This window comes from Wyeomyia smithii, chromosome 2 (assembly GCF_029784165.1).
Source record: "Wyeomyia smithii strain HCP4-BCI-WySm-NY-G18 chromosome 2, ASM2978416v1, whole genome shotgun sequence".
In the NCBI taxonomy this organism is placed as follows: Eukaryota; Metazoa; Arthropoda; class Insecta; order Diptera; family Culicidae; genus Wyeomyia; species Wyeomyia smithii.
Window position 1 is genome coordinate 157,532,855 of NC_073695.1, and position 14,584 is coordinate 157,547,438.

At 21.2% G+C, this 14,584-nt stretch overlaps 1 protein-coding gene across 1 annotated transcript in view; it reads left to right on the forward strand.

Annotated features, from left to right (window-relative positions):
- The first annotated feature begins 384 nt into the window (after positions 1-384).
- The window catches only part of LOC129720141 (uncharacterized), a 56,419-nt gene continuing 42,219 nt past the window's right edge, over positions 385-14,584 (forward strand). The window contains exons 1-2 of the mRNA XM_055671573.1: positions 385-451; positions 505-809. Of these exons, the coding sequence (XP_055527548.1) occupies positions 385-451; positions 505-809 (372 nt within the window). The remainder of the gene's footprint in view (positions 452-504; positions 810-14,584) is intronic.

The following is a 14,584-nucleotide window of genomic DNA, read 5'->3' on the forward strand; positions in this document are numbered from 1 at the left end:
ATATATAACGTTGGACTTAAAAACGTTTTTTCCATTACATCGGATAATGGGTCAAACATGTGCGCTGCTGTACGCGAATTGCAGAGAGAAATTGAAGCGGAGATCGCCGAAGAATATGAAGATGAGAACGGTGAAATGGAGCATTGGGAAGTTCTTCCCAATGTTCTAGACGAGCTCAAACACAGTGTAAGCTTAGTAAGGTGCGCTGTTCACACAATGCAGCTTGCCGTTACTGATGTTACGAAGCTGTACGAGGACGGTATAAAAGCAGTGACTTACATCGCCAAAGCTTGCCGCAAAATTTCCTATAAAGCGTTTTTCGAGGCAGAAGGGCAAGCGCTGCCGCCATTATACGCAAAGACAAGATGAGGTGGAGTCTTTAAAATGGTAGAGCACTTCAGCAAATTTGAAACGTTCTACGTTAAGTTGGGTGCAATACACAAAGAACTAGGTACCAAAGAAATAAAAAAAAGTTGGCAAACATTGATCACTTTTTGATTGCAGATTTAGATGACAATTGGAAATTCGTCAATAACTTCGTGCAAGCTTTTTGTCCAACTTACGAGGCTACAATCAAATTTCAGGATAAGCACGTTGGATTGTCGGATTTCCATATGCTATGGATCAACACGATCCGAATGACGAAGTTAATACACAATCCAATGGCAGAAGAACTTTCAAAGAATCTCTTGAAACGATTGGAGTCTCTAAAAGAAAACGTGCCGTTCAAAGCCGCCATTTTGCTGGATCCCCGATTTTACTATGAGGATTCACGTGTGTTTACTCCTGACGAGAAAGAGCAAATACGGGTATGTTATCAAATTCAGATATTTTTATATTTAAAGATTAATCTAAACTTTTATATATTATATACTAACATCTGATATTTAAAATTCAATATTTATTATAGAATATTTAATATATAATGTAATATTTGATATTTATTTTTTAATGTATAACGTTTTATATTTATGTTCTATTTTATTTTTTTTTGTTCATCTATAATTTATTTGACACGGCACAAATACAATTTAATGTTTAACGGCGCCAATTATATCTGGTAGCTTACTTTCTAAAGTATCTAAATAACTAAAAGCAAATTTTTTATCCTCGCTGCCGACTACGAGCTGAAACTAAATGTAACTTAAAGCTATAATATTTTGCATTAAAAGCACTGGTTCACTGTATGATGGTTTTCATTGCCATAGGTAAGCACATGTTCCGCTGCTGGGCCAAGATATTACGGACTGGCATATTGGGTTGTCTCCCTCGGGCCTTGAGAGTATCGTGCGGGTCTGATTGCTGTTTCCGGATCCGGGGTCTTAACGTGTTCTTGTTGTTAGGCTGGATGCAGGCGGAAGGGGGTAGGACTAAACTGGGGCGTGGATGGATTTCAGGAAAACGTATATAAGGGACATGTAGGATAGGTCACGGCTCGCCAAGACATCACGAACAGGAACAGCCGACTGCCTACCTTCGGCCTGCAGGGAAGCTATTAATTTAGACCTGGCGTTACGGTGTACAGGGCATGACCAAACAACGTGCTCTATGTCGTGATAACCTTCACCACAGGCACAGATACCACTTTCCCCGAGCCCAATACGACGGAGATGCGCGTCAAATCTATAGTGATTGGACATAAGCCGGGACATCACGCCAATGAAATCCCGACCTACATCGAACCCCTTGAACCACGGGTTCGTCGACACCTTGGGGATTATGGAATGTAACCACCTTCCCAATTCCCCTCTGGTCCAAGCATTTTGCCAACTGATGATCGTATTCTGACGTACAAATGAGAAAAATTCATTAAAGGCAATTGGTCTTTCATAAATTCCACCGTTTGTTGCGCTCACCTTAGCCAAAGAGTCCGCTTTCTCATTGCCCGGTATCGAGCAGTGAGAAGGGACCCACGCTAAGGTAATCTGATGCGATTTTTCGGATAAAGCACTCAGATGTTCCCGTATTTTCCCCAGGAAATACGGAGAGTGCTTAACATCTTTTATCGATCGGAGAGCCTCAATGGAACTGAGACTGTCCGTAAAGATGAAATAATGGTCCGTGGCCATTTTTTCGATACTCCCTAGGGTGTACTGAATTGCAGCCAATTCTGCGACGTAAACAGAAGCAGGATTATCAAGCTTATGGGAGACGGTTAAATTGTTATTGAAAATACCGAAGCCAGTGGACCCATCAAGAAGTGATCCGTCAGTGTAGAACATATTGTCGCAGTTGATGTTTCGATATTTATTGGAAAAAATTTTGGGGATCTGCTGCACGCGTAAATGATCCGGGATTCCACGAGTTTCTTCTATCATGGATGTATCGAAAAACACAGTAGAATCAGAAGTATTTGATAAGTCGACACGATTTGGAATATTCGAAGAAGGGTTAATATTATGGGACATGTGATTGAAATACAATGTCACAAAACGGGTTTGAGAATTAAGTTCGATTAACCTTTCAAAATTTTCAATCACAGGACGGTTCAAGACCTCACATTTGATAAGAATGCGAGAAGACAGGCTCCAGAAGCGGTTTTTCAATGGTAGTACTCCAGCTAAGATCTCCAAACTCATCGTATGGGTCGACTGCATGCAACCCAAGGCGATACGCAAACAACGATATTGTATTCGCTCCAGTTTGATCAAATGTGTGTTTGCTGCGGAGCGGAAGCAGAAACACCCGTACTCAATGACAGACAATATCGTTGTTTGGTAAAGCCTTATAAGGTCTCCTGGGTGGGCTCCCCACCATTGTCCGGTTATTGTACGAAGAAAATTCACTCTTTGTTGACATTTTTTCATCAGATACCTAACGTGACAACCCCAGGTGCCTTTAGAGTCGAACCAGACACCAAGATATTTGTGTACCAAAACCTGAGAAATCGTTTTACCCATTAATTGTGTTTGAAGCTGAGCAGGTTCATGCTTCCTAGAAAAAACTACTATCTCAGTCTTCTCCGGAGAGAATTCGATACCTAGCTGTAAAGCCCAAGCAGACAAATTGTCCAAGGTATCTTGCAATGGTCCTTGCAAATCGGCAGCTTTGGCTCCTGTAACAGAGATTACACTGTCGTCTGCAAGTTGTCTTATCGTGCATGAATTTGCCAGACGTTCGTCGATGTCATTTACATAAAAGTTGTAAAGAAGGGGACTTAAACATGAGCCCTGGGGAAGACCCATGTAGCTAATGCGAAAAGTTGCCAAATCGCCGTGCGTAAAATGCATGTGCTTTTCGGACAGCAAATTGTGCAAAAAATTGTTCAAAATTGGAGAAAATCCTTGTCGGTGAAGTTTACCCGAAAGAATGTCAATAGAAACGGTATCAAAAGCCCCCTTAATGTCCAAGAACGCAGACGCGATTTGTTCTTTGCGAGCATACGCCAGCTGAATATCTGTTGAAAGCAACGCAAGACAATCATTCGTCCCTTTGGCACGGCGGAAGCCAAATTGAGAATCTGATAGTAACCCATTCGATTCGACCCAGTGGTCTAAACGACGGAGTATCTTTTTTTCCATCAATTTCCGGATACAGGATAGCATTGCAATCGGCCTATAAGAGTTGTGATCAGAAGCTGGTTTCCCTGGTTTTTGGATGGCGATCACCTTCACTTGCCTCCAATCCTGCGGTACAATGTTTTGCTCCAGGAACTTATTGAACAAGTTCAACAAGCGCCTCTTGGCATTGCCGGGTAGATTCTTCAACAAGTTGAATTTGATTCTATCTAACCCAGGTGCGTTTTTGTTCCAGGACAGAAGGGCAACTGAAAATTCTGCCATCGTAAAAGGTGATTCTATCGCGTCGTGACCCGGAGACGTATCGCGAACAAAGTTTTGCGCAGGAACAGAGTCCGGACATACTTTCCTGGCAAAATCAAATATCCACCGACTTGAAGACTCCTCGCTTTCGTTGACCGTTACGCGATTCCGCATTCTTCGGGCTGTGTTCCAAAGAGTGCTCATCGATGTCTCCCTCGACGTCTCGTTCACGAACCGACGCCAATATCCGCGTTTCTTTGCTTTAGCCAGGCTTTTAAGCTTGGTATTAAGCTCCGAATACCGTATATAGTCGTCGGGTATACCTCCCTTCTGGAAGGCCAAAAACGCGTCGGATCTTTGCGTGTAGACATCGGAGCACTCTTTGTCCCACCACGGAGTTGGAGGCCGCTCTTTGATCGTTACGCCAGGATATTTCTTCGTTTGGGCTTGCAACGCGGCGTCGACAATCAAGCCCGCGAGGAGATTGTATTCTTCAAGTGGTGGGTGATGTTGAATCGACTCGACCGCTTTTGAAATCATTTCCTCGTATAACTTCCAAACGACATTCCGTGTGAGGTCATACGGAATGTCATTTGGTCGCATGCGAGTTGAACCGTTAGTAATTGAAATAAGAATAGGCAGATGGTCGCTACCGTGAGGATCGAGGATTACCTTCCATGTGCAATCCAACCGTAGCGACGTCGAACATAAGGATAGATCCAAAGCGCTTGGGCGCGCTGGAGGTTTCGGGATACGTGTCATTTCACCGTTGTTCAAAATAGTCATGTTGAAGTCATCGCAAAGGTTATAGATTAAAGAGGAGTGGTTATCATTGTAGGGGGAACCCCAAGCCACACCATGAGAGTTGAAGTCTCCCAAAATCAAACGTGGCGAGGGAAGAAGTTCTATTAAATCAAAGAGCAACCGTTGCCCAATCTGTGCTCTGGGAGGAATATATATTGAGGCAATACAAAGCTCTTTACCTTGTATTGTCATTTGACATGCGACAACTTCGATGCCTGGAATCGAGGGGAGGTCAATACGATAGAAAGAATAGCACTTTTTAATCCCTAAAAGTACTCCTCCATATGGGGTGTCTCGATCAAGGCGAATAATATTAAAATCATGGAAGTTGAGATCAATATTTGAAGTAAGCCAAGTTTCACAAAGGGAAAATGCATCGCATTTGTTTCTATTTATTAAAACTTTAAATGAATCCATTTTTGGTAAAATACTTCTACAATTCCACTGTAAGACAGAGATAGAATCCTTCGTATACGCAGATGAATTAGGCATCGAAGGATACAATCGATGCAAGGAGGGGCCATTGGGCATTCAACTGCTTCAAAAATGATCTAACTGTTGGGAGGAATGCTGTAAGAAAAATTTTAATTGGATCGGGTACATTGAAAGTTTCAAAAATCCAGTCCACAATGTCAGAAAATTTCACTAATCCAGAGTTTGTTTCATCAACTGGGAGTGCTAAAGGAACAACTGGGGTTTTAGATGTTGCTGGCAGTGCTGGGAACTCCTTCTGGGACTTTAAATTTGCAAGCCCAGGAGGAGTTTGCTTCGGTTTTTCCGCAGCACTGTTTGGTTTGTTTGTAACTTTCATTTCACTTTGGGAAATCTTAGGACCTTTCCGGGGAAGTTTAGGAGAAGAAACATTTTTCCTCTTTCTAGACGCCCCAGGATTGGCATAAGTTGTTCCCGCTGGTGAATCGTCAGAATCGGTTTCATCAGAGGACAACAGATCAAAGGGGTTCGATGTTATGGTAGAAGTGGTCACGGTCTTCTTCAGCATCTCAGCGTAAGATCGCTTTGAACGCTCCTTAAGTGACCGCTTGATTTTATCTCTGCGCTGCATGTACACCGGGCATGTGGAGAGCTCATGCTGATTTTCCCCGCAGTGAATACATTTTTCAGCATTTACACTGCAAGAATCGTCCGCATGAGTTTCTCCACACTTGCTACATCGTGCCTTATTGCATCAGTAGGCGGCTGTGTGGCCTAGCTGCTTGCAATTGGTGCAATTCATAACACGGGGTACATACAATCGCACAGGCAGACGAACCCGATCGATCGAGACGTGGCTAGGGAGCGCAGATCCGGCAAACGTAACACGAAACGAGTCTGACGGAGTGTACACTTTTGTGCCGTTGACAAGAGACACAGACCGCAATTGCTTGCAATCTATTATCTTTACTTTTACGTCGTGACACAAAGCATTTTTGAAGCAGCCAAAACCGCTTGCCAAGATACACTCGACCGACAGACTCGAATCGGTTATGACACCGTCGATCTCCACGTCTCGTGCGGGTATATAAACGCGATACTCGCGTGTGAAAAGCTCGGAACGAGCAAAAGCGTTGGCCTGTTCCAGGTTGCTGACCACGACACGGAGCTTGTTGGGTCTGACCTTGGAGATTTCGGTCATGGCCTTGTACCCCTCCGTCAGGTCTTTCGAAATCTGCAGGATGTTTAACGGTTTCGATTTCGGTCCTGCTTTTGGCCGAAAGAAAACAGTAAAGCTGCCCTGAGATCCGTCCGGGTAAAGCCTAGGGCGAGGGGGGACTGGAGAATTAACAGAGAAAGGGTTGGCAGGAGGGACAGGGTCGGAGGGGTTCGGGGATGGTGGCACGGGAGGCGAGGGATCTACATCCATCGCGCTAAATCTAGCGCACTAGCGCCGACAGAACACGTACCTCTTTACTTCTCCTTTCAGTAGGGTTGGTTGTCCGAACGGTCGAAGCTGCAGCCGTTACAGCCAGCAGCACCAATACAGCAGCTCCAAACAGCCACCATCAGCGAGCCGGGTGTGTGATCACTCAGCACAGCGACACAACTCGCTGTCAACTGTTGGCTTCTTCTTTTTCCTCCTTTGTGTTGAGATTCTCGTCCACTGCTGTAGCACAAATCACTTAGCAGCCAAATCGGCTTACGCACCAGCAAACAGCCACGATGCGAAACAGTTGCACAAAGGCGGGCGACCTTGAACCTTCACTCGACCAGGCAAACAATGCCAACACTTGCTCGCGCGTTTTTGTTTTATATTCTATCGGAGCGATCACCAAACACATCCGATACTGATGCGTGTTCGGAACAGAATGAAGTTATATTTTATGTTCAATATGTATTATTTATATTTTATGTTCATTATTGAATAGTTACTATTTGAAATTTAATTATCAATATTCAATATAATATTTATTATTTAATATCAAATTTTCAATATATAATATTTTATATTTTTCGTTATATTTTATATTCAATATTATTTAATATTTAATATTTAATATTTAATATTTAATATATAATATTTAATTTTTAATATTTAATATTTAATATTTAATATTTAATATTTAATATTTAATATTTAATATTTAATATTTAATATTTAATATTTAATATTTAATATTTAATATTTAATATTTAATATTTAACATTTAATATTTAATATTTAATATTTAATATTTAATATTTAATATTTAATATTTAATATTTAATATTTAATATTTAATATTTAATATTTAATATTTAATATTTAATATTTAATATTTAATATTTAATATTTAATATTTAATATTTAATATTTAATATTTAATATTTAATATTTAATATTTAATATTTAATATTTAATATTTAATATTTAATATTTAATATTTAATATTTAATATTTAATATTTTATATTTAATATTTAATATTTAACATTTAATATTTAATATTTAATATTTAATATTTAATATTTAATATTTAATATTTAATATTTAATTTTTAATATTTAATATTTAATATTTTATATTTAATATTTAATATTTTATATTAAATATTTAATATTTAATATTTTATATTTAATATTTAAAATTTAATATTTAATATTTAATATTTAATATTTAATATTTAATATTTAATACTTAATATTTAATATTTAATATTTAATATTTTTTTATTTAATATTTAATATTTAATATTTAATATTTAATATTTAATATTTAATATTTAATATTTAATATTTAATATTTAATATTTAATATTTAATATTTAATATTTAATATTTAATATTTAATATTTAATATTTAATATTTAATATTTAATATTTAATAATTAATATTTAATATTTAATATTTAATATTTAATATTTAATATTTAATATTTAATATTTAATATTAAATATTTATTATTTAATATTTAATATTAAATTTTTAATATTTAATATTTAATATTTAATATTTAATATTTAATATTTAATATTTAATATTTAATATTTAATATTTAATATTTAATATTTAATATTTAATATTTAATATTTAATATTTAATATTTAATATTTAATATTTAATATTTAATATTTAATATTTAATATTTAATATTTAATATTTAATATTTAATATTTAATATTTAATATTTAATATTTAATATTTAATATTTAATATTTAATATTAAATATTTAATATTTAATATTTAATATTTAATATTTAATATTTAATATTTAATATTTAATATTTAATATTTATTATCTAATATTTAATATTTAATATTTAATATTTAATATTTAATATTTAATATTTAATATTTAATATTTAATATTTAATATTTAATATTTAATATTTAATATTTAATATTTAATATTTAATATTTAATATTTAATATTTAATATTTAATATTTAATATTTAATATTTAATATTTAATATTTAATATTTAATATTTAATATTTAATATTTAATATTTAATATTTAATATATAATATTTAATATTTAATATTTAATATTCAATATTTAATATTTAATATTTATTATTTAATATTTAATATTTAATATTAAATATTTAATATTTAATATTTAATATTTAATATTTAATATTTTATATTTAATATTTAATATTTAATATTAAATATTAAATATTTAATATTTAATATTAAATATTTAATATTTAATATTTAATATTAAATATTTAATATTTAATATTTAATATTTAATATTTAATATTTAATATTTAATATTTAATATTTAATATTTAATATTTAATATTTAATATTTAATATTTAATATTCAATAATTAATATTTAATATTTAATATATAATATTTAATTTTAAATATTAAATATTTAATATTTAATATTTAATATTAAATATTAAATATTAAATATTTAATATTTAATATTTAATATTAATATTTAATATTTAATATTTGATATTTAATATTTAATATTTAATATTTAATATTTAATATTTAATATTTAATATTTAATATTTAATATTTAATATTTAATATTTAATATTTAATATTTAATATTTAATATTGATTATTTAATATTTAATATTTAATATTTAATATTTAATATTTAATATTTAATATTTAATATTTAATATTTAATATTTAATATTTAATATTTAATATTTAATATTTAATATTTAATATTTAATATTTAATATTAAATATTTAATATTTAATATATAATATTTAATATTTAATTTTTATTATTTATTATTTAATATTTAATATTTAATATTTAATATTTAATATTTAATATTTAATATTTAATATTTAATATTTAATATTTAATATTTAATATTTAATATTTAATATTTAATATGTAATATTTAATATTTAATATTTAATATTTAATATTTAATATTTAATATTTAATATTTAATATTTAAAATTTAATATTTAATATTTAATATTTGATATTTAATATTTAATATTTAATATTTAATATTTAATACTTAATATTTAATATTTAATATTTAATATTTAATATTTAATATTTAATATTTAATATTTAATATTTTATATTTAATATTTAATATTTAATATTTAATATTTAATATTTAATATTTAATATTTAATATTTAATATTTAATATTTAATATTTAATATTTAATATTTAATATTTAATATTTAATATTTAATATTTAATATTTAATATTTAATTTTTAATATTTAATATGTAATATTTAATATTTAATATTAAATATTTAATATTTAATATTTAATATTTAATATTTAATATTTAATATTTAATATTTAATATTTAATATTTAATATTTAATATTTAATATTTAATATTTAATATTTAATATTTAATATTTAATATTTAATATTTAATATTTAATATTTAATATTTAATATTTAATATTTAATATTTAATATTTAATATTTAATATTTAATATTTAATATTTAATATTTAATATTTAATATTTAATATTTAATATTTAATATTTAATATTTAATATTTAATATTTAATATTTAATATTTAATATTTAATATTTAATATTTAATATTTAATATTTAATATTTAATATTTAATATTTAATTTTTAATATTTAATATTTAATGTTTAATATTTAATATTTAATATTTAATATTTAATATTTAATATATAATATTCAATATATAATATTTAATATTTAATATTTAATATTTAATATTTAATATTTAATATTTAATATTTAATATTTAATATTTAATTTTTAATATTTAATATTTAATATTGAATATTGAATATTTAATATTTAATATTTAATATTAAATATTTAATATTTAATATTTAATATTTAATATTCAATATTTAATATTTAATATTTAATATTTAATATTTAATATTTAATATTTAATATTTAATATTTAATATTTAATATTTAATATTTAATATTTAATATTTAATATTTAATATTTAATATTTAATATTTAATATTTAATATTTAATATTTATTATTTAATATTTATTATTTAATATTAAATATTTAATATTTAATATTTAATATTTAATATTTAATATTTAATATTAAATATTTAATATTTAATATTTAATATTTAGTATTTAATATTTAATATTTAATATTTATTATTTAATATTTAATATTTAATATTTAATATTTAATATTTAATATTTAATATTTAATATTTAATATTTAATATTAATATTTAATATTTAATATTTAATATTTAATATTTAATATTTAATATTTAATATTTAATATTTAATATTTAATATTTAATATTTAATATTTAATATTTAATATTTAATATATATTAATATTTAATATTTAATATTTAATATTTAATATTTAATATTTAATATTTAATATTTAATATTTAATATTTAATATTTAATATTTAATATTTAATATTTAATATTTAATATTTAATATTTAATATTTAATATTTAATATTTAATTTTTAATATTTAATATTTAATGTTTAATATTTAATATTTAATATTTAATATTTAATATTTAATATTTAATATTAATATTAATATTTAATATTTAATATTTAATATTTAATATTTAATATTTAATATTTAATATTTAATATTTAATATTTAATATTTAATATTTAATATTTAATATTGAATATTGAATATTTAATATTTAATATTTAATATTAATATTTAATATTTAATATTTAATATTTAATATTTAATATTTAATATTTAATATTTAATATTTAATATTTAATATTTAATATTTAATATTTAATATTTAATATTTAATATTTAATATTTAATATTTAATATTTAATATTTAATATTTAATATTTAATATTTAATATTTAATATTTATATTAATATTTATTATTTAATATTTATTATTTAATATTAATATTTAATATTTAATATTTAATATTTAATATTTAATATTTAATATTAATATTTAATATTTAATATTTAATATTTAGTATTTAATATTTAATATTTAATATTTATTATTTAATATTTAATATTTAATATTTAATATTTAATATTTAATATTTAATATTTAATATTTAATATTTAATATTTAATATTTAATATTTAATATTTAATATTTAATATTTAATATTTAATATTTAATATTTAATATTTAATATTTAATATTTAATATTTAATATTAATATTTAATATTTAATATTTAATATTTAATATTTAATATTTAATATTTAATATTAATATTTAATATTTAATATTTAATATTTAATATTTAATATTTAATATTTAATATTTGATATTTTATGTTAATATTTAATATTTAATATTTAATATTTAATATTTAATATTTAATATTTAATATTTAATATTTAATATTTAATATTTAATATTTAATATTTAATATTTAATATTTAATATTTATATTTATGTTAATATTTAATATTAATATTTAATATTTAATGTTTAATATTTAATATTTAATATTTAATATTTAATATTTAATATTTAATATTTAATATTAATATTTAATATTTAATATTTAATATTTAATATTTAATATTTAATATTTAATATTTAATATTTAATATTTAATATTTAATATTTAATATTTAATATTTAATATTTAATATTTAATATTTAATATTTAATATTTAATATTTAATATTTAATATTTAATATTTAATATTTAATATTTAATATTTAATATTTAATATTAATATTTAATATTTAATATTTAATATTAATATTTAATATTTAATATTTAATATTTAATATTTAATATTTAATATTTAATATTTAATATTTAATATTTAATATTTAATATTTAATATTTAATATTTAATATTTAATATTTAATATTTAATATTTAATATTTAATATTTAATATTTAATATTTAATATTTAATATTTAATATTTAATATTTAATATTTAATATTTAATATTTAATATTTATATTTAATATTTAATATTTAATATTTAATATTTAATATTAATATTTAATATTTAATATTTAATATTTAATATTTAATATTTAATATTTAATATTTATATTAATATTTAATATTTAATATTTAATATTTAATATTTAATATTTAATATTTAATATTTAATATTTAATATTTAATATTTAATTTAATATTTAATATTTAATATTTAATATTTATATTTAATATTTAATATTTAATATTTAATATTTAATATTTAATATTTAATATTTAATATTTAATATTTAATATTTAATATTTAATATTTAATATTTAATATTTAATATTTAATATTTAATATTTAATATTTAATATTTAATATTAAATATTTAATATTTAATATTTAATATTTAATATTTAATATTTAATATTTAATATTTAATATTTAATATTTAATATTTAATATTTAATATTTAATATTTAATATTTAATATTTAATATTTAATATTTAATATTTAATATTTAATATTTAATATTTAATATTTAATATTTAATATTTAATATTTAATATTTAATATTTAATATTTAATATTTAATATTTAATATTTAATATTTAATATTTAATATTTAATATTTAATATTTAATATTTAATATTTAATATTTAATATTTAATATTTAATATTTAATATTTAATATTTAATATTTAATATTTAATATTTAATATTTAATATTTAATATTTAATATTTAATATTTAATATTTAATATTTAATATTTAATATTTAATATTTAATATTTAATATTTAATATTTAATATTTAATATTTAATATTTAATATTTAATATTTAATATTTAATATTTAATATTTAATATTTAATATTTAATATTTAATATTTAATATTTAATATTTAATATTTAATATTTAATATTTAATATTTAATATTTAATATTTAATATTTAATATTTAATATTTAATATTTAATATTTAATATTTAATATTTAATATTTAATATTTAATATTTAATATTTAATATTTAATATTTAATATTTAATATTTAATATTTAATATTTAATATTTAATATTTAATATTTAATATTTAATATTTAATATTTAATATTTAATATTTAATATTTAATATTTAATATTTAATATTTAATATTTAATATTTAATATTTAATATTTAATATTTAATATTTAATATTTAATATTTAATATTTAATATTTAATATTTAATATTTAATATTTAATATTTAATATTTAATATTTAATATTTAATATTTAATATTTAATATTTAATATTTAATATTTAATATTTAATATTTAATATTTAATATTTAATATTTAATATTTAATATTTAATATTTAATATTTAATATTTAATATTTAATATTTAATATTTAATATTTAATATTTAATATTTAATATTTATATTTAATATTTAATATTTAATATTTAATATTTAATATTTAATATTTAATATTTAATATTTAATATTTAATATTTAATATTTAATATTTAATATTTAATATTTAATATTTAATATTTAATATTTAATATTTAATATTTAATATTTAATATTTAATATTTAATATTTAATATTTAATATTTAATATTTAATATTTAATATTTAATATTTAATATTTAATATTTAATATTTAATATTAATATTTAATATTTAATATTTAATATTTAATATTTAATATTAATATTTAATATTTAATATTTAATATTAATATTAATATTTAATATTTAATATTTAATATTTAATATTTAATATTTAATATTTAATATTTAATATTTAATATTTAATATTTAATATTTAATATTTAATATTTAATATTTAATATTTAATATTTAATATTTAATATTTAATATTTAATATTTAATATTTAATATTTAATATTTAATATTTAATATTAAATATTTAATATTAATATTTAATATTTAATATTTAATATTTAATATTTAATATTTAATATTTAATATTTAATATTAAATATTAATATTTAATATTAATATTAATATTTAATATTTAATATTTAATATTTAATATTTAATATTTAATATTTAATATTTAATATTTAATATTTAATATTTAATATTAAATATTTAATATTTGATATATTTAATATTTAATATTAAATATTTAATATTAGATATTTAATATTTAATATTTAATATTTAATATTTAATATTTAATAT